This window comes from Rhinoderma darwinii, chromosome 2, assembly GCF_050947455.1.
Source record: "Rhinoderma darwinii isolate aRhiDar2 chromosome 2, aRhiDar2.hap1, whole genome shotgun sequence".
Classification (NCBI taxonomy): domain Eukaryota; kingdom Metazoa; phylum Chordata; class Amphibia; order Anura; family Rhinodermatidae; genus Rhinoderma; species Rhinoderma darwinii.
In genome coordinates, this window is record NC_134688.1 from 355,369,136 (window position 1) to 355,395,373 (window position 26,238).

General features: G+C 44.0%; 1 protein-coding gene across 1 annotated transcript in view; it reads right to left on the reverse strand.

Moving 5' to 3' along the window:
* Positions 1-25,963, reverse strand: part of SLC41A1 (solute carrier family 41 member 1) — a 61,591-nt gene extending 35,628 nt beyond the window's left edge. Inside the window, exons 1-2 of the mRNA XM_075853805.1 lie at positions 25,890-25,963; positions 17,483-18,280 (exon numbers count right to left, since the gene is read on the reverse strand). Of these exons, the coding sequence (XP_075709920.1) occupies positions 17,483-17,854 (372 nt within the window). The 5' untranslated portion in view covers positions 17,855-18,280; positions 25,890-25,963. The remainder of the gene's footprint in view (positions 1-17,482; positions 18,281-25,889) is intronic.
* Positions 25,964-26,238: the final 275 nt, after the last annotated feature.

A 26,238-nucleotide genomic window follows, 5' to 3' on the forward strand; every position in this document is an offset into this window, starting at 1 on the left:
CCTTAATAAAATGTATATATTTTCTCTAAATTGTATTGTGTTAATTGTACCCTACATTCTATATGTTGTATAACACATTAACGATACTGAAGTGTTTAGACCGCGAATAGACATTCCACGGGATGTCTATTCACAATCTCTGCTGTAACTACCACAGACAGTAACGAAGTGCAGAGATTGTGAATAGACATCCCGTGGAATGTCTATTCACTGTCTAAACACTTCAGTATCGTTAATGTGTTAGTATAAGACAGCACAGTGATCTAAAAGGATCCCTATGCGCGGACTAAATGAATGGAGAGGAGTGTATGACGCCGATCGGTCAGCGTCATACACTCCTCTGTACAACACCCACTTGGTCTAAAGTAAAGACATGCCCACTTTGGCATTAAGACACTCATTAGCATAAATCTAACATCGCTTTTAAAGTGGTGATCGTTTTTTAAATAGAAAGCACTGCGGTCACCTACATTATAGCGCCGATCTCCTTATGTAGGCGATACGGCACTAATGTGGTGACAGAGCCTCTAAGCCATCTATACATGAATCTTGCCACGTAGGTGGCACTAATGTTGGCTTGCAGAAGTGCAGTGGACGTTTCCCAGGATTTTTTGAGCAAGCCATCTGCTTTGCGATCTAAGGGATCCTTCAATTGTGATGAGTCCTCAAAGGGGAGCAATGTTTTTTACCCCACTTTGGCCACCTAAACATCAACTTTGGGAACTTCCATCCATTTAAACTAGTTCTCATCCAAGAGAAAACTGTCACGAATTTCCACTGGGAGAAAGTGGTTTCTCAGGATATTTCCATTCACCTAGGATTAAACCTAGTAGGTTCTCATGTACTGGAAAAACCTGTCTCTTTTACACGTAGCCCTGCAAACATCTCGTCTTGCACCGAATTAGCTTCCTGGATCTCCTCTACCCCATAGTACTTACAGAATTAAGCAGTTCTTCCATTTGGTCTGATTAAAAGTAGTACTTTTCTTCTCTCTTAGAGGATGGAGAGCTACCATGCATGTCTACATCTAACATTTCTGACATAGAAGGAAAGTAACCACCCCCCTCTGAATCAAAATCCTCATTAGAAATTTTCCTTGTTTTTGAGATGGGTGGGGGTTCGGTAGGTATATAGGGCTGAGACGGCAGCCAGTGATGACTGAGTCTCCTCCCTTACCATGTCTTTAAATATCATCCATAATGGGCGGTTGTTCCTCAATTTTCTCAATACACATTTGGCAAAGGGATTTAGTATTAGAGGATGGCAATTTCCTAAAACAAAAAAATCGCACATTTCCGGATCCTTCTTAGATTTCTGAGGAGGATCTCTATTACTCCAAGGCCTTATTCACACGAAAGCGGCAGTTTTGTGAGTGTAAAAAAAAAGTGGTGTTTCGCACGCGTTACCGTTCCGTGTGACATCTGTGTACGGTGCGCGTCTGCGTTATTTTACACACGTATGTCACAAGTTTTTTACGTCAGCAAAAAAAAAAAAAAAATTTTTTTTCCCTCATAATTTCTTTAGCAACTGTTGCGTGAATCACGGACAGCACACAGATGAAGTCCGTGTGCAGTCCGTGATTTTTACGCACCCATTGACATCAATGGGTGTGTGATGCGCAAAAAACAAATATAGGACATGCAGTGAGTTTCATGCAGCGGACACACGCTGTGTGGAAAACAATGTCTGAATGGCGCCGTTGAATTGCAAAAGGTCCGTGTGATGTCAGTTGTTTTAATGTGCGTAACACGGACGTGAAATACACTCATGTGAATAAGGCCTAAGAGAAAAAAAATAAAAAGGGGAGAGGGGGTAAAAAAAATAAAAAAAATAAATAAAAATCACACCCAAGTACCCAGGTACGAAGCCCCTACCAGAAAACACATACTGGGCCGGGGGTCAAGCTTCGTTCAGGCTCCATAGTACCAGGCTTTACAGCCAATTTTGCTTGTTCAGACATAGTACAAAGCTTGTCCTACCTGAAGAGAATGAGCCTTCAATTCAGGTGACCTTTAACCTTGACCACGACGGTGCACTTGATATGTTCCACCAATGGAAGATTAGTCCTCCCCACCCTCTAATGCGGTCCCCTCCTGCTTACTCGACCATGTTCGAGGAAGCGTGGGAAGCAGAGAACATCTAGCCACCAGGATCAATGGGCGCCACAACGTCACACGTACCTGAAGTACATCACCGCGTGGCCGGAAGTGACATCGCGTGTGCTCCACATGGAACGCACACCGGAGAGTCTGCTGGAAAGAGGACACCCCCCTTAGGCAGGAACACTGTTCTGCCTGTGCGGATACTAGGAAGAGGGGGGGGGGGGGGAGCACAGCTGGGGAACCCGGAGGAACTGGAGCCGGCACCTGAGCTTACCAGCGGCGCAGGAGGGACCAGAGGCTGGATCAGTGATCCGAGAGGTAGCAGAGAACACCCTGGTAAGAATCTCTGCTAGACCTTCATGGCAATCCTCTTTAATGCCCTAACAGGGACAGGAAAAACACTGAGGAATAGGAGGTGGGGGCTATTTAACCTCTTGCGGTTTCCGGTCCCTATTAGAGGCAGAGCCCAAACCTCCTGTGGTGCGGTCATGGAGGGTAAGTTGAGAAATGCCAGTAAAACTCTGAATACTGCCAAGCAAAATCCACGCTCCAAAAGCCAAATGGTGCTACCTCCCTTCTGAGCCCTACAGTGTGCTGAGTCTCCAGTGGCGCAACATATTTGCCACTGAAGTCACTTGCGCAATCATTTATGGAATAGGCCCGTGGGGTGAAAATGCTCACTACACCCCTTAATAAATGCCTTGAGGGTTGTAGTTTCCAAAATGGGCCGGGGTTCTCAGGTTTTTTTTTAATATTTCACATCAGAGCCTCTGCAATCCTGAACCAATACGGTGTAAGTTGCCAAATTAGGCCTAAACTTCGCATGGTACTCTTTCACTCCTGAGAATGGTCTGATGTCCAGGCAAAAGATTAGGGCCACATTTAGGGGTGTTTCTAAAACCGGGAAACACTGCATAATAATTAGAGAGCGGTCTTGTTGTGGTGGCACAAGCTGTGCACCACATATTCGCAGATCCATTTTCACTCTGCAAAATTGAGTGAACCCTGCAGGTGTTTTGCAGAAATCAGTGTGAACATGCTCACTACACCCCTAGGTGAATACCTTGAAGTGTGTGGTTTTCAAAATGGAGTCACTTCTGGGGAGTTTCCACGGTTTTGGTCCCACAGAGGTTTTGCAAATGCGACATAGCACCCAGAAACCAATCCAGAAAATCTGCACTCCAAAAGCCAAATGGCACTCCTTCCATTCCGTGCCCTACTGTGTGCCCAAACAGCAGTTTATGACCACACATGGGGTATTGCTGCACTCGGGGGGGGGGAACACATTTGTAGAACAATTTCTCCCTTTAGTTGTTGAGAAAATGGAAAATTTAGCTAAAGCTACGTGTGCGCACCCGTAATTATGGGAGCGTTGCTTGGCGATGTCAGGGTATAGTCACTGTCCAGGGTGCTGAAAGAGTTAACTGATCGGCAGTGACTCAGCACTGAGACAGTGACTACCGCTGGAGTTAATAGTATTAAAAGTTAACTTACCGGCTTCTTCCTCAAGTCCGGCCTCCCGGGATGGCGTTTCATCCCATGTGACCGCTGCAGCCAATCACAGGCTGCAGCAGTCACATGGACTGCCGCGTCATCCAGGGAGGTCGGGCTGGATGTCAAAAGAGGGACGCGTCACCAGGACAACGGTACGTATGAACTTTTTACTTTCAATCGCTGCGGAAACTCTGCCCGAAAGGGCTGCCCCTTCTCTCTATCCAGCAGTGATAGAGAGAAGGGGCTGACGATTAGTGCAAAGAAAACGGGTCCGTAAATACCGGTGGAATACTGGCGACACCGGACCCATATTTACGGGCACGGGTCCATAAATACTGGTGGAATACGTGAGACAAAGGACCCGTATTTACGGGAGGAAAAAATAAATAAATACGTTTGTGTGCATGAGGCATAAGAAACAGACTGCCATGCCCCCAGCACAGTTCTGACCGGTCAGAGGAAGTAACAGAAAAGCACCAATAAGCAAGTTGTCAAACATCCTTTTTTTTTCAAATAGTCTCACTTGAAGAAACAGATTTACACTAAAAATACAAATCTAATGACTCAAAACAATGGCTCGAATTCTAGGTAGAACACTTCACAGTAGGGTTAATCCCTTCCCACCGCAGCCCTTTTTCAGATTTTAATTTTCGTTTTTTTCCGCCCCACATTCCAAAAGCCATAACTTTTTTATTTTTCCATCGATAAGGCTTGATTTTTGCGGGCGGGACGAGTTGTAGTTTTTCATAGCACCATTTATTGTGCTATATAATGTACTAGGAATCGGGGAAAAGATTTGTTGGGTAGAAAATGAAAAAAAAACTATTCCTCCATTGTTTTTTGCGCGTCATTTTTACAGAATTCACTGTGCAATTAAAACATGTTAACTTTATTCTGTGGGTCAATAAGATTTTGGCAATACCAAATATATATAGGTTTTTTCTATATATTACTACTTTTACAAGTAAAATTTATTTTGTGTCGCCAAATTCCGAGAGCCATAACTTTTTTATTGTTCCGTCGATTAAGTGGTATGAGGGCTTATTTTTTGCGGGATAAGCTGTAGTTTTTAATGATACCATTTTGGGGTACATGTGACATTTTGATCACTATTTCATTTTTTTTGAGATGGTAACCAAAGAGATTCTGGCGTTTCCATTTATTTTTTTTTACGGCGTTCATCGTGCTGGTTGAATAATGATATATTGTAATAGTTCAGACTTTTACGGACGCTGTGATACCAATTATATATATATATATTTTTTTTACTATGCTCTAGGGAAAAATGTTTTTTTTTTTTAACTTAATTTTATTTCATAAAAAAAATATAACAACTTTATTTCTCATTTTTACTTTTTTCATTAGTCCCCCTAGGGGACTTCAACCAGCGATCGTTAGATTGCTTGAACGATATACTGCAATACTAATGTATTGCAGTATATCGTGATTCTGACAGGTTTCTATTAAGCCCTGCCGGAAGAAGTGCTTAATAGGAGCATAAAGATGGCGGACCTGGGGGCCTTAATTAGGCCCCCGGGCAGCCATAGCAACCATCGCCCACCTGCAATTGCATTGCGGGGGGGGGGGGGGGCTTGATGAGCCATTAGAGGGGGTCGCCCCCCTCTAACGATTTAAATGCTGCGGTCACTATTGACCGCAAAATTTAACGAGTTAAACGAGCAGGATCGTGCTCAAGCTCTGAAGTGTCAGCTGTAACAAACAGCAGAAACCGGCATCGTATGGAGCGGTTTCACTTCGTGAGCCCGTTCCATACTTCCCCTACCCGACTTTGGCGTATAGCTACATCAAGTGTCGGGAAGGGGTTAAAGAGGCTGGCAACAGTTTATAACTGATCTATCTCCAACCTAATGTAAAAGGCGCTTTGATGTAGATAACCACTGTTTGTGTTTGTTTTTTAAAAGAAAAAGGTTTATTTTTGACCAAGTCACGACCATTTTAAGGTTTATGCAAATTTGTTCTTAATGCCTAACTAGGCGTTTTTTTTTACTTTTCACCTAGTAGGCGTTCTAAAGAAAAGTGTATGATGCTGACGAATCCGCGTCAGACTTTATTCCAGCCCAGCTTGATCCACTGCACAGCAGGATCTCGCAAGATCACGCCGTGACACCACTTCCTCCCGCAGGTCCTTCACCGGAGCATCGGAAGAGTGAACAGACATCACCTCCAGCCTTCCAAGAAGGTTGACTCTAATCCGCAGCAACACCAGTGTGCAGGCAAGTATAGAAAACTCCCTATAGATGAGCACATTTTTTTATTTTATTTTTTAAAAGGTGCCCCGACACTCCGGAGAAGGATCTGCAGGAGGAAGTGACATCCCGGCGTGATCTCGCGAGATCACACTGCTGTGGATCAAGCTGGGCTGAAATGTAGAGAAGTGTTTGACGATGATGGGTCAGAGTCACACTTTTCTTTACAACACCAACTTGGTGAAAAGTAAAAAACGCCCAGTTGGGCATTAACAGATTTGCATAAATCTAAAGGTTCATAACTTGGTCAAAAATAAATGTTTTTCAAAAAAATAAAAACAGCAGTTATCTACATAAAAGCGCCTATTCGATTAGGTAGGAGACAGGGCAGTTATAAAGCGGTGACCGAGCCTCTTTAAAATAATTACCTATTTACCAGAATGCTAATCCTCACAGCCAGATACTAAACACAAACCCTAAATAGTTGCAGAAACACACTGAAAGAACTTCTGAAACTACACTTTTTTGGCGCAGAAAAGTTGCAATTTCTGCAAAAGTGTTGCAGCTTATATATTTAAGCCACCTCCGCCATTTAAAAACATTGAGGTGCTACGCAGCTTGAGTAGATTTGATATTCTGGCACATAGACTACTGGAGGAGATTCACGTTCGCCACTTAATAAATTAGGCACATTTTACTTTTAGATTAAAGAGGATCTAGCACTAATTTAGTAACGCCCTATCTCCTAGATAATCTAATAGGCACAGTCACTTGTAATGCTAGTGAAGATTGTGTCCCAAAATGTTTATTTTAAAAGTTTTCTAAATATGCAAATGAGCCTACACTAGACAAGTGGGCATCAACACCAGCGATTCTTCTGAAGTGGAGCTACCTCACAGCCTCTGACTCGGTCCTATCAGCATGAAGCTGCTTCACACAGTGTGAGAGACTGAGGCAGAAGGGAAGGGGATTCACTTCAAATAGCCATAGCTCTGGCTGTAGACCACCTAGAACAGTGGTTCTGGTGGCATATGAAAGATACCACCAGCATTGCAATTCTAGCTGTAAAACAACTGGAGGTATCACAAATTGAGAACAGTCAGGAATGGAAGCTGTATACTATATGATCACACCGTGTTGCTGGGCTGGGAAGAGAATTATAGGATGCTGTTCGGATAGCATTAGGCAGAAAACAGTATTGCGCAGTATTACAGATGGCAAATGCAGAGTCCGATACAAAATGTAGGTAGAATATATCTGTAGGAACCAGCTATACTCAAAACCAACTAAAAGGGTTTGTCCACTTGGGACAACCTATTCTCACATGAAAAGTTTCCCTAACAAGGAGCTGATCTTCATGGGCTGTCCTTTGTCGGATACATCGGGCTTGTTTTCATTTATATTGCAGAGAATCCCCATCTAGTATACCCTTTTAGGGCATATGGATATAAGGGAAGGGTTTTATTACAACACGTTTACACAAAGCAGAGACACAGAAAAACCCACACAAGCTGGACCATGTGAACCTGGTCTAAAGCGGTCAAGCCCTTAACAAAAAAAAAAAAAAGTTGTGTTTAAAAGCGGGAAGTCTTTCCTTCTGATAAAACCTGTAAAGAATCACTCAAGCTTTTTTTCCCTTTTATTAGATAGTACAGTGCATGCACCTTTCATCCCCTTTTCTAATTTTACCTTTGTACTCTTTCATTGTGTAAATGCCCCAGCATCGTTCTGTGTCCAGCACCACGTGACCGCAATCACTTAAACTGTTCTTGAAGTAATGGCCGGACCGGAAGCAAGTTTGAGCAAAGGCCAGACAGATCTGAACTAATATGAGGTCTCAGAGCCCGCTCCCCTCTTGTGCCCCGCCCCATGGCCATTCAACAACTCCCACCTGGACCAGCGATCTACACCCAGCTTCTTTGCCGCCAGATGAATGCAATGACATCTACGCTGCACAGGGCAAGTATAAAGCCTCCCAGATGTTACTTGCAATCATGAAATGAGTTTTGCACATGGTTGCAAGTAACCCCTTGAGTGGAGAGACTCCATTATCACACTGAGCCAGCCCCTGCACTCTGGCACTCAGAGCCCCGAGGCACCCCAATAGATGCGCATCTCTGGCTGTCCGTTCGCCAAAACCCTGGGGTTACTATAGTTAATTTGCCTACTATTGAAAATAGGCCAATGAACTTTAGTAACCTGATCCACAGTGATGTAAGCCAGCCAGTGATAAGCCATTGGCTGGTTTACGTTAAAGATTGTCAACGAGGTTTGTATCAGGTTACTTTTTTTTACTTCAAGAAAGTATTTAGCATTATTTTTTTTACGTTTATTATTGCTGCCTTGGTAATGGCGGCAGTCTGATTGATAGCATCTGTTACCAAGTCAGGGCTTAGTTTTAGCCGTTAAAGGCCAACGCTACCCCCCCCCCCTTTTTATTATCCCGGTTCCCACAGCCACTACGGGTATCGGGAAGAGCCTGGTAAAATCCAGTGCCTGGCCATCTGAAGTGATGGTTGGGCACTGAGGCGGTCGCAGGCTGGTATTTTTAGGCTGGGATGGGCCAAAAAAAAATAATGATAATAATTGGGCACTCCCACCCTGGTAATGCTATCCTGCTGCTGCCTTCTTGTATCTGGCTGTTTCTGAAAAACGGGAAACCCTCAAGTTTTTTGTTTTTTTAAACGACATGGCTCATTTGGCAGGGTTTTTGTCCCAACCCCTTGGAAACACCAGAGCCCATGTAGGTAGTGCTGCAATGGCCATGTAGACCGTGCCACTATATAGTGCCCACAAAAATTTGTGCTTGTGCCCCCCCCCCTCCCCCTGTAGTTACTGCTATTACATTGCCCTATGGGAGTGAAATCCCCAGCAGACACTCTGCTGGGGATTCAGCTCCCATAGGGAGCCCTTATGGCACTAACTACATGGGCTCTGTGGCGCTATCTACAGGGGACACTTACTGTTTTTTTGGCAGGGGTTGATGGCCTTCCCTGTTGACTTGCAGTCACAGTACTGGTAGAACAGGAGGAGAAACTCTGCTGGACAAGCCTCTAGCTGTCTCGCTTTACAATGCATTATGGGAGTTGCAGGAAAGATTGAATTGCGTGGGGACAAGCTTCACGCTGCAGCAGCCATATCCGGACCAGAGGGAAGGAGAAAATAACAGATAAATATGGCGGCGGAGCAGTAAGACTGGTAATTGCTAGCAATACAAAAAGGCTGTAACATTACAGTACTTCGGGTAAGATGAGGCAGTCTTAGCAAAAAAAAAAAAGCTTGGGAGTGCTTCTTTAATACAAAATTCCTATAGTGACAAGGCAACGCAACACCCAAATGAATGCACTTCCACGTGTCATGGAAACATGGAATAGGTCAGATAGGGGCATCACATGGACATCCAGTCCTAACTGCCCTGCCAAAAGGAGGTAACATTACACCATGAATGTTTAAACATAGCCAAAAACAGCGACTATAAAAAGACCATGATAATATTGTGTCTGCTTTAAAGAACAATTGTGCATAGGATCATGTGTGGAGAATGAGACTTTCCACTCACAACCAATCTGCTGCATGTGAACATTATTGCTGTGTGTGGACTTGCAAGGATGTACGATAAGTGTTCTGCGGCACATCTTTTAAATCCGCAGCATGTCAATTTATACTGCAGATCGTGTGCGGACATGCTGCGTGTTTGGCCCATGAATTTATATGGGGAGCATAAATTCCGCACTGAAATAGGAGTTTTGTACAGCGTTTATGCAGCGGAAACACTCAATTCACACAGGTGCACAAAGTTTGCTGCATTCAATGTGTCACAGTAAACACGCAGCAATAATGCACTGTTTGCTGTAGATTTCTGTGACCGATTCACATGCGCTTTGAGATACTGCTTGTATTCGGCCTGTGGGAACATTACCCTTAGGCCGGGCTCCTAAATGCTTTCGAATTTGTGCAACAGAATTCTGTGTGGAAATTCCACAGCGTTTACAGTAGCAGCAAAGTGGTTGAGATTCAGAAAACCTCACGCCAACGCTGCAGAAAAAAACCGCAGCAGCGTAATTGTTAATCCTACACTGTGCCCCGCCATTTTGAGCGAATGCACAGTGTAGTAGGCTTACATACAGTAGTAATCACACAGTAAAACACGAACAAACACAGACATAACTTACCTGCTCCTGCCGCCGCTGCTCCCTCCGGTCCTAGTGCTTGCTTCAGAACACATGTCCGGAAGCCGCGACCGGAAATAGTAACCTTACTGTCCGGCCGCGGCTTCCGGTCCACAAGAAAATGGCGCCGGATTTCGCTCGGCCAAAGACCTTCCATTTGGACTGTGTGGGAGCGGCGCATGCGCCGTTCCCACATAGACGACGTACAGCATAGTGAATGGAACGGCTCCCGTTCGTATTCTCTAAGGGGCTGTATGTGCCGTATTCCATCTCTGTATGTGTCATTAATCGACACAGATGGAAAAAAAAAAAATGGCAGCCCCCATAGTGAAGTAAAAGTTAGAAAAAATAAAAAAAAGTAAAAACACAAATAAAATTTATTTTAAGCACACACTAAAAGCAAATAAATATAAAATTTTTTTTTTTTCGCGACACCTGTCCTTTAAAAGGGTACCAGTCACCAGCATTTCACCTATTAAACCAACAATACCTGGTGGTAGAGGGTGGAAAAAAAAATGTATAAATAACCTATAACTCTTTAGTCGGCTCTGTAGCTTTAGTATTCCGTTTTAGTGTTCCCACACCTTATGCTAATGAGCAGGAGAGAGTCATATCTTCATTCCTCACGTCTTTCCGAGTTTACCCCACCTCCTTACTTTTGATTGACCTCTCCATGCCTTCCCCCAGCGCACACACAATCCCATGCTTGATGTTCCACGTGCATTGATGTCCTCTTCTGGTGTGTGCGCACAAAGGGACACTGGAGAATTACGATAAAAAGCATGAAATGTTTGCGGAGCGTTATTTACAGTCGGAGGAGGAGTTTAGGAGAGGGGATAACGGCAATGAACTTTTGATAGCAGCGGCCAGTGAGGGATAAGTAAAGTTCAATAGGTGAAATGCTGGTGACAGGTTCCCTTTGAGGGTACGAGCAGATATCGCCCATGTTAACCACTTTTAAAATGAACTCCGATCGACAATACAGCTTGGCACTCGCTGCTCCCTATAAACGGAGCAATGATTGTTTAGTATGGGGACGGATGATAGCTACTACAACTGCTCATCCCCATGCATTTGATTCATGTCGGCAGCACATCTGTTTCCACACGGAGATGTGCTGCAGACTAGCGATTAATTTTTTTAGCTGCATGAAAAGATGCGATCAGCCGATGAACGAGAACTTTCCCGTTCACCGGCTTATCGTACGAATGCTAGTTTACCCGATCATTGACCCGTGTAAAAGGGACTTTAGTCTCCATGATCTAGAACTTCTCGCGCTGCAGCAGTGCTCTGGAAAGCGCTACCCTGGACAATCAGATTAAACTCCCAGCGGCCGCAGTTTTAAGTGCCCTAAACACTTTAGGCAGGGCTATAGCATTCCCTAATCTGATCCTATCCCCCCCCATTACATTAGTCCACAGAACGACCCCCCCCCCCCTTATTCAACAGTATCCGCTACACACTCCTTTTACCCCAATGCAATTCATACACATTCTGGCGGGTGACCGGATCATGCAGCTTTATGTGTATTACCCTATGTTTATAAGAGATGACTGGACTGTTGTACTGAACAAGCACTTTACGTTTTGTGACTCCCCTATTTCCTCAGGATTGTAAGCTCTGAGCAGGGTCCTCACGCCTCGTTTAAATTAGTTTTGTCACTATGTAATAATGTCGGATATAGTCTGTAATGTTCCCACTGAATTTTAAAGAGCTGCGAAATATGTTAGCACTATAATTACTGTTCTTAGAGAAGCCAGAGGCAGGTTTGTCTGGAAGCGGTTTATTCCCTTTTCACCATTAAACAAACATCATGCATCGCGGAATCAACCACTCAAGTGCATGGCGGAGTCCGGTATGACCACATTCAGGGTAATTTTGCGGTCCAAACCATGCAACAATTAAAAGGGCTTCATTTTACTGTGACAAAAGCTCTAAATCTACTGCTTCCTTTCACATAGGCATAGAGTCAAAGGGAGTGAATCCAACATACATTAATATTCTGAAACCTACATATGTATTCCATTTTTTTCTTTAAAATGATAAATGACAGCAATACCAGAGACTTGCATCATAGCAGAAACCTAGACATAAGACACCTCATCTAGCAAACGACTCATTAACTGCTGTGGGGAGAGCGATTGGAGCATGCTCTGTGCCAAGAGTAGTAGTCACTGTGCAGGTAGGTGGAAGGAGAGGAGTGGTGTCTAATGCTTATTGTCCATGGCAAATCCTGTGTTATCTGCCTCCAGCTTAATAGTAATAAAAAAAATAAAAAAATAGATAATCATAAATAACGTGATGACTGCTAGAAACCAGATTTCTACAAAACAGGAAGTTAGGGCTCATGGCCATTGTGAAAAGCCGACATCAGATGTGCGCCATTGCAATATGGTGCAGGCTCAGAAGCCAAACCCACACCATATGGTTAGAGAGGACTCAGATCCTGGCTGTTTAACCGCTCAGATGCCGTAGTCAATATTGACCATGGCATCTGAGCGCTAAGACAGAGGGAGGGGGCTCCTGTCCCGCAATTACCCCCCTCTAGAAAATTGCAGGGTGCCGATCAGTTGCCATAGCAGACCTAGAGGCCTTCAACTTCCATCAGTGGCCTTGGGATAAAAGCTATGTGCAGCGTTGAATCAGGAAAAAAAAAAAAAAAAAAAAAAATAAAAAAAAAAAATCTTAAAAAAGGGCAACTAAACGGTCAGAAAACTTCTGACTTGTCATAGTGACAGGTCAGAAGTTTTGATTAGTGGGGGGGGGGGTCTGACCCCCACCGATTGCTAAAACGAAACAGCAGAAGCTCTCGAGTGATCGCTGAGCCGCTTAGTTTCTGATCAGCTTTTTTCAGAAAGCGCAGCAGTTTGTGTACGGACCCATAGACTTTCTATCGAGTCCGTACACAGTTACCTCGGCCTTCCAAGAAAAGCCGATCAGAAACCAAGCGGCTCAGCGCTCAGAGTGCTTTTGGATAGCAGATTCTGTCACCTAAAACCTGGTCCTGCCTGTCTGAAATGTAGGATCCAGCCAAAAATCACCACATCTAAACATTAGAACAGGTTTCCTGCTCGCCCTCAGTGAATAAAAGCCTTGTTCACAATGTTCAAAATCCGCTCTGAGGTTGAACGACAACAGGAGCCAAGACCGTATACAACATGTAAGGCTTCGTTCACATCTGCGTTGGGGGTTCCGTCAGGAGAACCCACAAACTCAAACCACAGCTTGTTAGCATTACCATTGATTTCAATGGTAATGCTTCCGTTGCTAATGGTTTCCGTTTGTCTCCGTTCCGTAAGATTTCCGCTTGACAGAATCAATAGCGCAGTCGACTGAGCTATTGATTTAGTCAAAAGAACGGAAAGCTTACAAAACGGTGACAAACCAAAACCATTTGCAACGGATGAGTTACCATTGAAATCCATGGTAATGCAAACAGAAAGCTATGGTTTCAGTTTGTTTTAGTTTGTGTTCCGTTCAGGTGTTCCCCCTGACTGAAAGGTCCGACGGAACCCATTAATGGAACCCTGACAGATGTGAACAAAGCATATTACACATCAAAACTAAACTGCAAATCTGCTCACAGAAATGTCATAGCAAATACAAATTAAAAGCCAAAAAAAAAACTAAAAACACATGGACTGCAGCGATAGGCAGCACAGGATTCTAAAAAGACACTGAGCCAACTGTCCCTGTCATGTAGTGTAGCAGCAGCAAGGGTCTTATTTCACCCAGGGGTGGAGGGGAGCTCCAGGAAGGCACAGATCTCAATCTCATCCCTGGATTTAAGTGCAAAGCTGTTGCCAATAAAGCTCAGCCAGGATTAGCAAGTAAAATACACAGTGGAGCATTCATAACAGTTATTTCTATATTATCTTCCGGAACTAACATCTTTTGCATGGTACATTGAACAGTTTACATGCCTAATTTAGGGTTAACCCTTGGTTAGATCAGAACTCGAAAGAGCCGTGTAGTCCAATAAACAGTGTATGGGCCAAAACCCATCAGCAGTTTATGTAATGGCATCCAGTACAATAATCCAGCATGTAGAGTGCAGAGTTGCTAAATAATCCCAAACCATTGGATATGTGCCTCTACGTACACACATTTTATAATAAATCATACACCTCACCCGAAATACACAAACACACTTAACTCCTTGGCGAAGGGTCAACGATTATGCGCTTGTATTATCGGCAACATGCATGAATACCCATGGCAGCACACAGCAAAGTGTGCCACTGACTCCGGACCTGAAGTGCTAAGCTATTAGGTAACTATTTCTTGTACCTAGCAAGATTAGGATTTAAAGATATTCAAATGCCGATTACACTGAAAATTGTGATTGTTCAACATTTCTAATCAATACAAAATATATGGAGACATTTTGTACAAAAAAAAAAAAAAAAGTCATACTGCCGCAATTACATATGGATACACTCATGAATAGAATCTATTGCTTTATGTTAAGATTCTAAGAATGCGGTGAATCAGGAAACTGCTATTTAATGTAAAAACCTATTCAAAAGCACATACAATATTGTGTCAGGACTCCAGAAGGCAACAAGCTTGGTCATATTTGGGACCTATGACCACCTAAGAAAAAGATATGGGTATATATACACACAAGTTCAAATTTTAATTCTTCAAGGTTTTAGGAATTCGTGTCATCTGAAAAAAAATTGGTCAACTACAAACAGCAGCCAGTAAATAGGATGTGGTGTGTACTTGCCTACTAGCAAAGGGCACATGTGGTAACACACAGGGGGCAATTACATTATGCTGTGGTCAGTACTAGGAAGGGGGGGGGGTGGACTACTGTGAATAATGTGCCCGCACAGCGCAGATTGCCGTACGTTAATAACGCAATGCTTTACAATCATGCCGGGAATGTGTGGAACCGGCTCTACAACGTGTGATTGCTTACTCCTGCCATTCGGAGCCAGCTCCTAGATCTACCGAAGAATTGCCCAGACCTCATTCTACCAAAAGCTTAATTAACAAATGTAAGGCAGTGTAAAACTGGAAAAACTGGGCGTTTATAAAGGTCTTTGTTATTAAGCTAAAATTTTAATTAAAACAATTGTTAATTTCAAGACTTTCTTAAACATTCAAATGAGAACAGCAGGAAACAACCACTCCACCTTTTAATAGAATTAGTAACAGGTCAGGAATCTTAAACTGCTAAACCAGTTACAGAAAACCGGAATGACTGTACTTTAGCTCGGCACAGCGTCAGATACAAAACTAACTCTAGACGAAAGGTTACTAGACGTACTCCGTCCACTGGATCACAATAAGTCATTCCGCCTTCATGAGGCAAAGGCGGCCATTACTAAAAATAAGTCTGTAAGCAGGTTAAGGCTCAGCTCCCACGTAGCGTAAACGTTGCGGATTTCCCCAACAATTCTGGGTGGAAAATCCGCAGTAGTAGCAGCACATTGAATGATTTGAAGAAATCTCATGCACACAGCAGAAAAAAAAAAAAAATTGCTGTGAAAACTTTCAGAAGTTTACCTGCGGTGCACATTTTAAATCCGCAACATGTCCGCAACTTACCCCCCCGGCTGTCGTCATGGGTGACGGATTCTGCTGCTCTCCATCCAGGCCGGCCTCCTGGGATGACATTTTATCCCATCTCACTGCTGCAGCCAATCACAGGCTGCTGCGGTTACACAGGCCAAAGCCTCATCCCAGGAGGTCAGACTGCACACGGAGAACAGAGGGACACGTCACCATGACAACAGCCATGGGTAAGTATAGACTTATTTTCTCTCTACCCCCATCCCCCCTAGGTACTGGTTTCCGCAGTAAAGATTTCACCTGAAAATACAGCACCACAATTTGGTGCATATTTTGGGGCAGAATTCCCTGCAGGTTTAAAATGACCCCTATCAGAGGGCAGTATAAAGTTGTGCCTGAGACCGATTCCAATGCTATATTACTTACTGGTCAATGATCAGTAGTCATTACTTTGCAGCCTGTATTCATGAGCTGAAGCCGGCCCGACTACCGGCCGCTGATTACCAACTTTTAAATGATGGTTTAATACATCGTAATGCTCGACCGTTATATGGAGAGTCATGTTAAAGGAATCTGTCAACAGATGTTACCCCCATAAACTCCTGACACTGCTAAATAGGTGCTGGGGAAACAAGTTCAAACAGCACCAGATTGCCATCATAAACAAAGCATACTGGAGAAAAGTGGCTTTTATTCGCACAGACCATATGCTAATGAATCATTAAATGTCCACTGAACATTCATTCATCTGAAGTCTCTAGAGTAAGGGTATGTTCACACGACAGCGTCCGTAACGGCTGAAATTACGGGGATGTTTTCAGGAGGAAACATCCCCGTAATTTCAGCCGTAACGGCATGTGCAGGCGCTTGAACGCCGCGTCCATTACGGACGTAATTGGCGCTGCTTTTCATTGGAGTCAATGAATAACGGCTCCAATTACGCCCCAAGAAGTGACAGCTCACTTCTTTGATGCGGGCGTCTATTTACACGCCGTCATTTGACAGCGGCGCGTAAATATACGCCTCGTGTGAACAGACAAACGTCAGCCCATTGCTTTCAATGGGCAGATGTTTGTCAACGCTATCGAGGCACATTTTTCGGATGTAATTCGGGGCAAAAACGCCCGAATTACGTCCGTAATTAGTGCGTGTGAACATACCCTTAGGAGGTGAGGGATTCCTGCCGATAACTGGAGTCATTTCCAGGAGGGGGTTTCTTCAGAAGGTGAGGGTTTCTGTGGATAACTTCGAAGACTTCAGATAAATGAACGCCCAGCAGACATTTAATGATTCATTAGCATATCGACATGTCTGAATAAAAAAATAACATTCTCTGAAATACTTTCTTTATGATAGTAAACATGAGGATGTATGGACTTGTTTGCATAGAGCCTATTTAGCAGTGTTAAGAGTTTATAGTGGTCAAAAATGTGGATGGATTCCTTTAGGCATCCCACATGGTCATACATTTCATTTAGGACAAGATTGTGCCTGCAGAACAGGACTGAAAAATCTCAATTTGCTTTACCGCAAATTTTCTGGGTTTAGTAGAGTCGTTTTTGGCCTCACTGAAATAATGTGCGTCACCAGTACAAGACGGGTGCCCGAAAAAAAGTTGTCGGATGGTTCTTTGTTCTCGTGGCACACTCTTGCTGCACGGCCGCTACGCGTAAGGGCCGACTTATTTACCACTCTCCATAAGTAGCGATCATTTATGATCATTAGCAGCAGCTATACTATTCAGTACCTTCAAAACAGTTCTTCAGGACAAATGTATGTCAATAGAATGCCATTTGGCCTATGTTTACATACAAACCTACAAGAACGTTAAAGTTTTCATTGGTGTGAATACAGCCCTAATAAGATCAGATGAGAAAACAGCAATAGCCTTCTGTAATAGATATCAGAACACTAGTCACCTTGGGGTCAAGTTTCCTCGTCGGTGGCTGGCATATATAGAGACATTCACATATTACACAAAGCTTACCTGCACTATGTCGAGAACCATCCCTGCTGCCACAGTTCCAAATCCAGCCAATAAGAAAGGAAACAGAACTTGGAGCCCAATAGAAAAGGAAGTTTCTTTCAGTGGCACCACAGCCTCACAGGAAGGCTCAATATTTGGATCTTCGCTCTCTGTGCTTTGGCTACCATTCTCAAGTAAGGCATCCTCTTCTTGTACCCCTTTGGTGTTTGCACGGGAACCTATGACCATTACCTCAGCGTCATCTGGGTCCAAAAAATTTGGGTTCGCCATTAAAGGATTGTTATCTACATCCAAGTCATGCTGGTTCTCCAGAGCAGGATGGACAATGTTACTGGCAGTACCATCACCCTGGTGGTCAGGAACAGGTGGCATTGTGGTGACCTAAGACTGTATGTAGTCCAAATAACACGTAAATGCTACGGGTGACACTCGCCCACGCTCTGGGGAGAGCCCTCCAAAATAGTCTTTGCCCTCTACGGCGTTCAAAGCTAAAGAGATACAGTTGCTCCCCATTAATCACTCATATAGGATAAGGTGAAACTAAAAAAATTCAGTGCGACTGTTCCAACATGAAACCCGAAGAACAGTTAAAAAGAACTAATTGTTTAAGTAATTCTATTAGCTTGCCAAAATGACAATATTAAAGAAATGATCCCAGGAGGTAAAGCTAGGTAACCATAAGCAAGGTCTTTCATTTAAAAAAAGGTGAAGAATATATATATATATGTTGTCAAGGTGAGCAGAACGCAGACGTCACACAGAACTCTCATCTCATAGTAATCTCCATGTCAACTCTGTCTGGGGAAGCAAAAAGAAAAACCACCATTATTGACATATACAGCAACATCTACTAAAATACACATCTTATACTGCACTTCATCCAGCTCATTTAACTTGTGGGATAGGCAAGAACTTGCCCAGTTACAAGTCATCTTTCAATTTTCTTTTTACTGGTAAATTTAAAGGGTATGCCGGAGAGAAAATGAATGGCTATGAAGATCTGATCGGTGGGGGTGCAACTCTCAGCCTCCCCACCAATCAGCGGTTTTGAAGGGGCCATAGCGCACGCACTGCTTCCCCTTCCTTGCTTATACAAAATATGGTGAAACTCTGACCCGTTCGTAGCGGCTGTTTACCATATTACAGACTACGCCCATTTACTTGAATGCGAAAAGGGTGTAATACTGTGAACCACCGCTACAAGTGTGTCAGTGCTTCACAGTATTGAGCAGTAAAGGTTATGAAGGGGAAGGCGCAGCATGCAATGATATTCTTGCCAGCAAAACGATGGAATCCTAGATCTAAACTATTACAAATCAATGTGGTACTTCCAGGTGCTGTTTGGATCAGTAGTGAGATGGATCCAGCAGATAGTCCTAGCTTTCATTATAAATGGAATCCACGACAGGAGATAAACAGAGCCCTTGAAGAAAAGCAGCAAGTCCTAACCATTGAAAAAACAAATAAATCTATTTTCATGGTATCTGTTACTATTTAGCATAAAGGTGAACCACTGGCTAAAATGACAGCTGTGTGACTGCTCGCAAAGTCTACCTTATCTACAGGTTGTTGAACGTAATCAAATGGTCCCTCTAAGAAGTCATGTCAAGCTGTAGAGAGGCCGATTGGAGAAATTGGCCTGTATTTTGCATTAGGAAAAGTATAATGGAAGAGTTATGCAAAACAATGAGCAATTCTGCACTTTGGGCATTTTTCTAAATGCAGGTTATCCCATTGACTAAGGCAGGGGTGGGCAAACTTTTTGACTCGCGGGCCACAATGGGTTCTAAAATTTGACAGAGGGGCCGGGCCAGGAGCATTTGGAGGGAGTGTTTGGGCCGGATATACTAAAGCATTAAATGTAGTGTGTGCAAACCTCATAGCACAGTAAGAACACTACAACCCAATTTATTAACTGTCTTTCAAATGTGAAAAATAGCCCTTATCAGTTAATAAATTTGTCTCAAGGAATATGCAAGATATGGCATTTACATACTATTTCGCAGATACTGGGAGGAGGAAATGTAAATAGATTAAAATAACATACGCACTGTGATTTATCAAGAAAAAAGTTCTGTTGACTCTGTAAATTAGCTGCCAACCTCTGAGCAGTAGCCGCCCGTTCTTGTGTTGACTGCTTGCTAGCATAGTTTGCATGCTTCGTGGCAAAGTGACGGCTGATATTGTACTCTTTGAAAACCGAAGGGCTTAATGGTGACGTGAAACGAAGTGAAAATTAAAGTGAAATAAAGAGAAATACGCGCCACATTAACCCCTTAATGACCGGGCCATTTTGCACGTTAATGACCAAGGATTATTTTTTGTTTTTTCATGGTCGCATTCCAAGAGTCGTAACTTTTTTTTTATTACGTCGACATAGCCGTATAAGGGCTTGTTTTTTGCGGGACGAGTTGTATTTTGTAATTGCACCATTTTTAGATGCTTACAATATATTGATTAACTTTTATTAACTTTATTTTAGGAGAGAATTGAAAATAAGCAGCTATTCCAGCATTAATTTTCACGTTATAAATTTATGCCCTTTACTATGCAGCATAAATAACATGTTACCTTTATTCTACGGGTCGGCACGATTACGAGGATACCAAATATGTAAAGGTTTTATATGTTTTCCTATGTTTGCACAATAAAAACCCTTTTAGAAAAAAATTACTTGTTTTTGCATCGCCGCGTTCCAAGAGCCGTCATTTTTTTATTTTTCCGTCGATGTGACCGTATGTGGGCTTGATTTTTGCGGGCCAATGCGTAGTTTTCATTAGTACTATTTTGGGGTACATAGGACTTATAGATTAACTTTTATTTTATTTTTTATGGGGGGAATGGGAGAAAAGAGAGAATTTTGCCGTTGTTTTTTGCAGGTTTTTTGGACGCCGTACATCCGGCGGTTTCATTAATGTGTTCATTTTATTGGTCAAGTTGTTATGATCGCGGGGATACCATATATGTGTATGTGTGATTTGTTTTGACACTTTTACTGAATAAAACCACTTTTTGGGCAAAAAAAGTAGTTTTATTTGATTTTGACTAATTATTTTATTTTTTTTCAACAAACTTTATTTAACTGATTGACATTTTTTTTTTAAGTCCCACCAGGGGACTTCACTATGCGATGTGCCGATCGCATATATAATGCTTTGGTATACTTAGTATACCAAAGCATTATTGCCTGTCAGTGTAAAACTGACAGGCAACCTGTTAGGTCATGCCTCCGGCATCGCCAAACAGGCAGTTGCGGAAGACAGACCTGGGGGTCTTTGTTAGACCCCCGGCTGTCATGGAAACCCGACGGCGACCCGCGATTTGTTTGCGGGGGCGCCGATCGGGTGACAGAGGGAGCTCCCTCCCTCTGTCAAACACATTAGATGCCGCTGTCACTATTGACAGCGGCATTTAATGGGTTAAACTGCCGGAATCGGAGCGCGCTTCGATTCCGGCAGTTGCAGCAGGAGCCAGGCTGTGTATAACAGCCGTGCTCCTGCCGCTGATCGCGTGGGTACACTTGCAGTACCCGCGCCATCACAGGACGGATATATCCGTCCTCCTGCGCGAACTAGCAGCTGCTGAGGACGGATATATCCGTCCTTCGGCGTAACAACGGTCAATGTGTTTTGAGTGCGCCATCTATTGGGAAAACGTGGGCATTGCAGGGAAAGGGGAAAAAAAAAGGAGGTTTTTACTATGATTTGGACAAGTTCGGCGGGCCGGATTAAAAAGCCTAACGGGCCGTATGTGGCCCGCGGGCCGTAGTTTGCCCATGTCTGGACTAAGGCCTTATGCACAAAGTCAAGAAGGGAAATTTTTAAAAGTTGTACTAGAATCAAATTATCACCTATCCACAGGACAGGTGATAGTTTTCTGATCGCTGGGGGCCCCCCACTAACAGGGAAGGGGCTCCCAAATCCGTTTCTTCCTCACTGCTTGACTGCAGTGAGGAGTACATTGGATGGAGCAGTGGTCGAGCATGCACACTGCTGCTCCATTCAGGGGGTTCAGAGGGGAGGATCTGGGGGTTTGAGACCTCTGTCCTTGCAATCAGTGGGGGGTCCCAGCAATCAGAAAACGATCACCCATCTTGTGTATATGATAATTCTTTATTCTGGGAATATCACTTTAAGAAACCCTTTCAAAATAAACTTTAAAAAAAATAAAAGAAAACCTCCACTGGCACTGCTGTAGCCGTTTGCTGGTCGGTGTTGATTCGGCCTGCTGGGATGAAGTTTTGTCCCATGTGACCACTGCAGCCAATCATAGGCTGCAGCGCCAAAAGGGACGAGACATCGTTCCAATAGGCTGGATCAACACAGACCAGTCATGGAAGCAGGGACTTCATTATAACAGCACAAGGGGATAAAAGTATAGTGTTTTTTCCAGCACAAAATTAAACAGTATTTGGTGCAAACTTTCGGACGGAATTCCCAATGAAACATACCCTTGCTGTACCCCCAATATCAACGTTTTGTAACAAATACATGTGCCCTATAGACATGTTTTAGAGTAATCCTGTAATAAGGAGCACAGCTCCTCGTGGTTCGGCATTACAGAGCCACAGTGACTCCATTTGCCAGCCACCTTTACATGCCTCGGTCTTTGTCGTGTACTTTCCCTTTGTTTAGAGTGTAATATGTTTGAGCAGTGAACAAAATCTTTTCTTTATCACTTTGTGGCTCAGGGAGTAGATAGGACCACACGGAGGTGCTGCTGCAGAATCAACTGAAGCCTCTGGTGCCGATGTGTCCTCGCTCGTCTGACACGATGCAGGACCTGTGAGTGACGTCACAGCGTGATCTGGCAGAAGCTGGGCGTTCTGAAGAGAAGTGGATGATACATCTCGTCAGAACGCCCAGCTAGTGAAAGTATTAAAAACGCCCCGATGTACGCACATAATACACGCCCACTTGGACTTTTGCAAGCCTCATTTGCATAAATACAAAAATGGTCATAACTTGGCCAAAAATGCTCGTTTTTTAAAAATAAAAACGTTACTGTAATCTACATTGCAGCGCCTATCTGCTGCAATAGCAGATAGGGGTTGCAAAATCTGGTGACAGAGCCTCTTTAAAGAGGCTCTGTCACCAAATTTTCAAACCCCTATCTCCTATTGCAGCAGATCGGCGCTGCAATGTAGATTACAGTAACGTTTTGTTTTTTTTCAAAAATGAGCATTTTTGGCCAAGTTATGAGCATTTTTATATTTATGCAAATGAGGCTTTCTTAAGTACAACTGGGCGTGTATTGTGTATGTACATCGGGGCGTTTTTACTTATTTTACTAGCTGGGCGTTGTGAATGGAAGTGTATGATGCTGACGAATCAGCATCATCCACTTCTCTTCGTTAACACCCAGCTTCTGGCAGTGCACAGACACAGAGCGTGTTCGAGAGATCACGCTGTGACGTCACTTCCTGCCCCAGGTCCTGCATCGTCTCAGACGAGCGAGGACACATCGGCACCAGAGGCTACAGTTGATTCTGCAGCAGCAACGGCGTTTGCAGGTAAGTCGATGTAGCCTCTGTCACCTGGTGCCGATGTGTCCTCGCTCGTCCGACACGATGCAGGACCTGGGGCAGGAAGTGACGTCACAGCGTGATCTCGCGAGGACACGCTGTGTGTCTGTGCACTGCCAGAAGCTGGGTGTTAACGAAGAGAAGTGGATGATGCTGATTCGTCAGCATCATACACTTCTATTCACAACGCCCAGCTAGTAAAACAAGTAAAAACGCCCGATGTACATACACAATACACGCCCAGTTGTACTTAAGAAAGGCTCATTTGCATAAATATAAAAATGCTCATAACTTGGCCAAAAATGCTAGTTTTTGAAAAAAAAAAACAAAACACGTTACTGTTATCTACATTGCAGCGCCGATCAGCATGCTGCAATAGGAGATAGGGGTTTGAAAATCTGGTGACAGAGCCTCTATATTATTAGTAACACACACACTTTCAGGAGACATTTGCACAGTTACCATTCCAGTCAAGGGCACATAATACAGGGGTTGGGGGGGCAATGGATGGCACAGGGAAAGGTCCACAGTCGTTCTGGACTGATGATCTTCTTACCTCCAGCGAGAACTTGGACCTGGGCGCTGCCACAGCAAAAACTTGTCTCCCTCCACCACTATGTCATGTAGTATTAGCCCTCTGTCCTTAGCAACTCTTCTAAGTTCTGGGTGCCAACAGCACGGGCTAGCTGGCCGTCTCCTAATGACACCACACAGAGCCCAGCACAAGAGTTTAAAGTACATAGAGAACATCTCCATATGTACTTCTATCACCTCTCATACTGTGCCACCAGTGCCGTTCTCCCATTAAAAATGTATTCAGTTTAATGTGTAGACAGATTTCAAAGCGTTCAGGTGTCCTTACAGGTGTCAATGGCACCTGTAGATGTGCAACCTCTGTGTAGGATTTCAAAAAGCCCGATCCCTTGTTCTTTATAGAGATAAGCGATATCCATGGCTACTTGGCCGATCCAAAGTTTATGAAGGTGGGTAACTAAAGGCTGTTTTACACTGGACGATTATCAGGCAGACGAGCGTTCATATAATGCTCGTTGCCCATAACTGCCCAGTGAAAACAGTGAACGATCAGCAGATGAAAAAGTAAACGCTCGATCTGCTGGTCGTATGGTTTTAAAAAAGTGAAATATCGTTGTCGGCAGCACATCTCCCTGTGATAATGTAGGAGGATGAGCGATTGGAGTAACGGCCGCTTGCCCCCATCCATAGCTCCGTGTGACAGGAGCAAACGTGCGCCGATCAACAAGGTCTCGTTGAGCGGCGCTCGCTGCACTGGCCAGTGTAAAAGGGCCTTCAAACAAACGTGCTCTCCTATATGTACAGCCAGCAGTGGGCTATAAGGCTCCTCATTTTATACATAAACAAAATCCTTTCTATCCCTAGGATTATGTTCATAACCTGAACGTTTGAGGTTACACTGCAGAAGGAATTTCCTTTCTAGAAACTATTTGCACTTAGCACCCACATACACCCATCACCCACAGGTGACAATCAAAGGGTCATCTCGTTTCAGATAGAAGATTCTGTTCACATCACTTTTGGCCCATAAGTTATACAACACAGAATGCAAACACAGGTCATTTTAGGCATGTGTTTTTTTTAGGGTACCCTCAAAGCCAAGGACCATACACCTGGCTTCTACGTGCAGTGTACCAGTAGTCCCCAGCTTCATCCACATATGCAGCTTACACCTCTGGACCGAGTTCAGTGAATTGTAAAAGGTTTTAACTATTGCGGAGACATCAAATTCAGACATGGGCATGTTTGGGTCACTAAACCTCAGCTGCATAACAGGCTCGTCGTTTAGTGACACAAACCTAGTGACAGGTCGTCTTTATCAGATTATAAAGTCTGAATACTTTTGGAACCATTGAATAGATCCATTTCTCATGGAAGGGAATAAAGGATCCAAATCTACACCAGAGAAACATTGGTAGCAGAAGAGGTTACTCAGTACCCTGAACTTACTAACATGTCCTTCATATAAAAAGAGTATACAAACATCCTAAAAGGCAACAGTAACACAAATCTGCCATATAGGCCTTAGAAATAAACGCTCCCACTACAGACTTCTGGCATGTAGACTAAATACACCATCAGCAAACGTCCAACTGCTTTGGGGGGGGGGGGGGGGGTGAAACAAATTGGGGGTGCAGATGTTTTCCACAGAAAACACAACAAAAAGCAAGCGTGGTAAAACCAAATGAGAACATGCAGTAGTGGTGCACCTCAGTGCCACACCGTTGTTGGTACCTGTGCCCACATCTCCCGATTGCTGGACCTCCTCAGCTTTTGGTGCTGCTCACATGGCTGCGAAGCTGCTGCCAAATCCTAAACCCAGCAGTCACGCCAGTGCGTACAATGGCAGCTTACATGACTTCTAGGAAAAGGTGGTGATACCAGAGCTGCGTGTGCCCACTGTACAGATCTACAGCCTGGGCATCCAGAGGTTCATCACACAGAAAGTTCACTAGGTAAAATGTTCTACCCTCTCATTGTCAGCTGTGAAATTTCCTACACCACCAGTGTGGAGATGGTAGAACACCGGCTGGACCCCTGAAATACAGCAGGAGGCCCGGGCACCGCACACTGAATAGTAACAATGCCCTGACCGCTCACCGGAGAACATCAGTACAAAATCTGCACACCCGCCGCGGGTGCAGGAACCGAGCCTCCTTTAGCCGGGTGCTGTAGACAATCACAGAGCTCCGCTAATCACAGTGTCACCGTAACAGAACGGCTCACTCACCTATAGCAAATGACTAACACTAGTCTATGAGGGGTGACATCATTCCATATATTGTCCCACAGCCCTCCGCTAACCAACCACGCACTACCGAGTCCACATTCCCAGCGCAGCGCACTCACCTCCCTCCCCGCAATCCGCAGCTCCTGCACTGCAACACTTCACTTTATCAGCAGCACTTTAACTTCCCCCGTGACGTTAGAGCTCTGATCCCGCCCTGACCAATGGGCTGTGGAATCGGAGGTAACGCTTGCCGGGGATTGGCGGGAGCCAGGGTGACTGGGTGGAAACTTCACGGCGTGAGATTGACAGCAGCCTCAGCCAATAAAGACTCAGCAGAGTAGACGCGTGTTGGGGTCGGGTGAAGAATTCTGCGCCTTTTCATGAACCGTTGTCACGTCGTGGAACTTTTTTATGAGACCAGGAAATAAACTGTTCGCTTATTTTTTCCCCTCACTTAGACACGTTGTC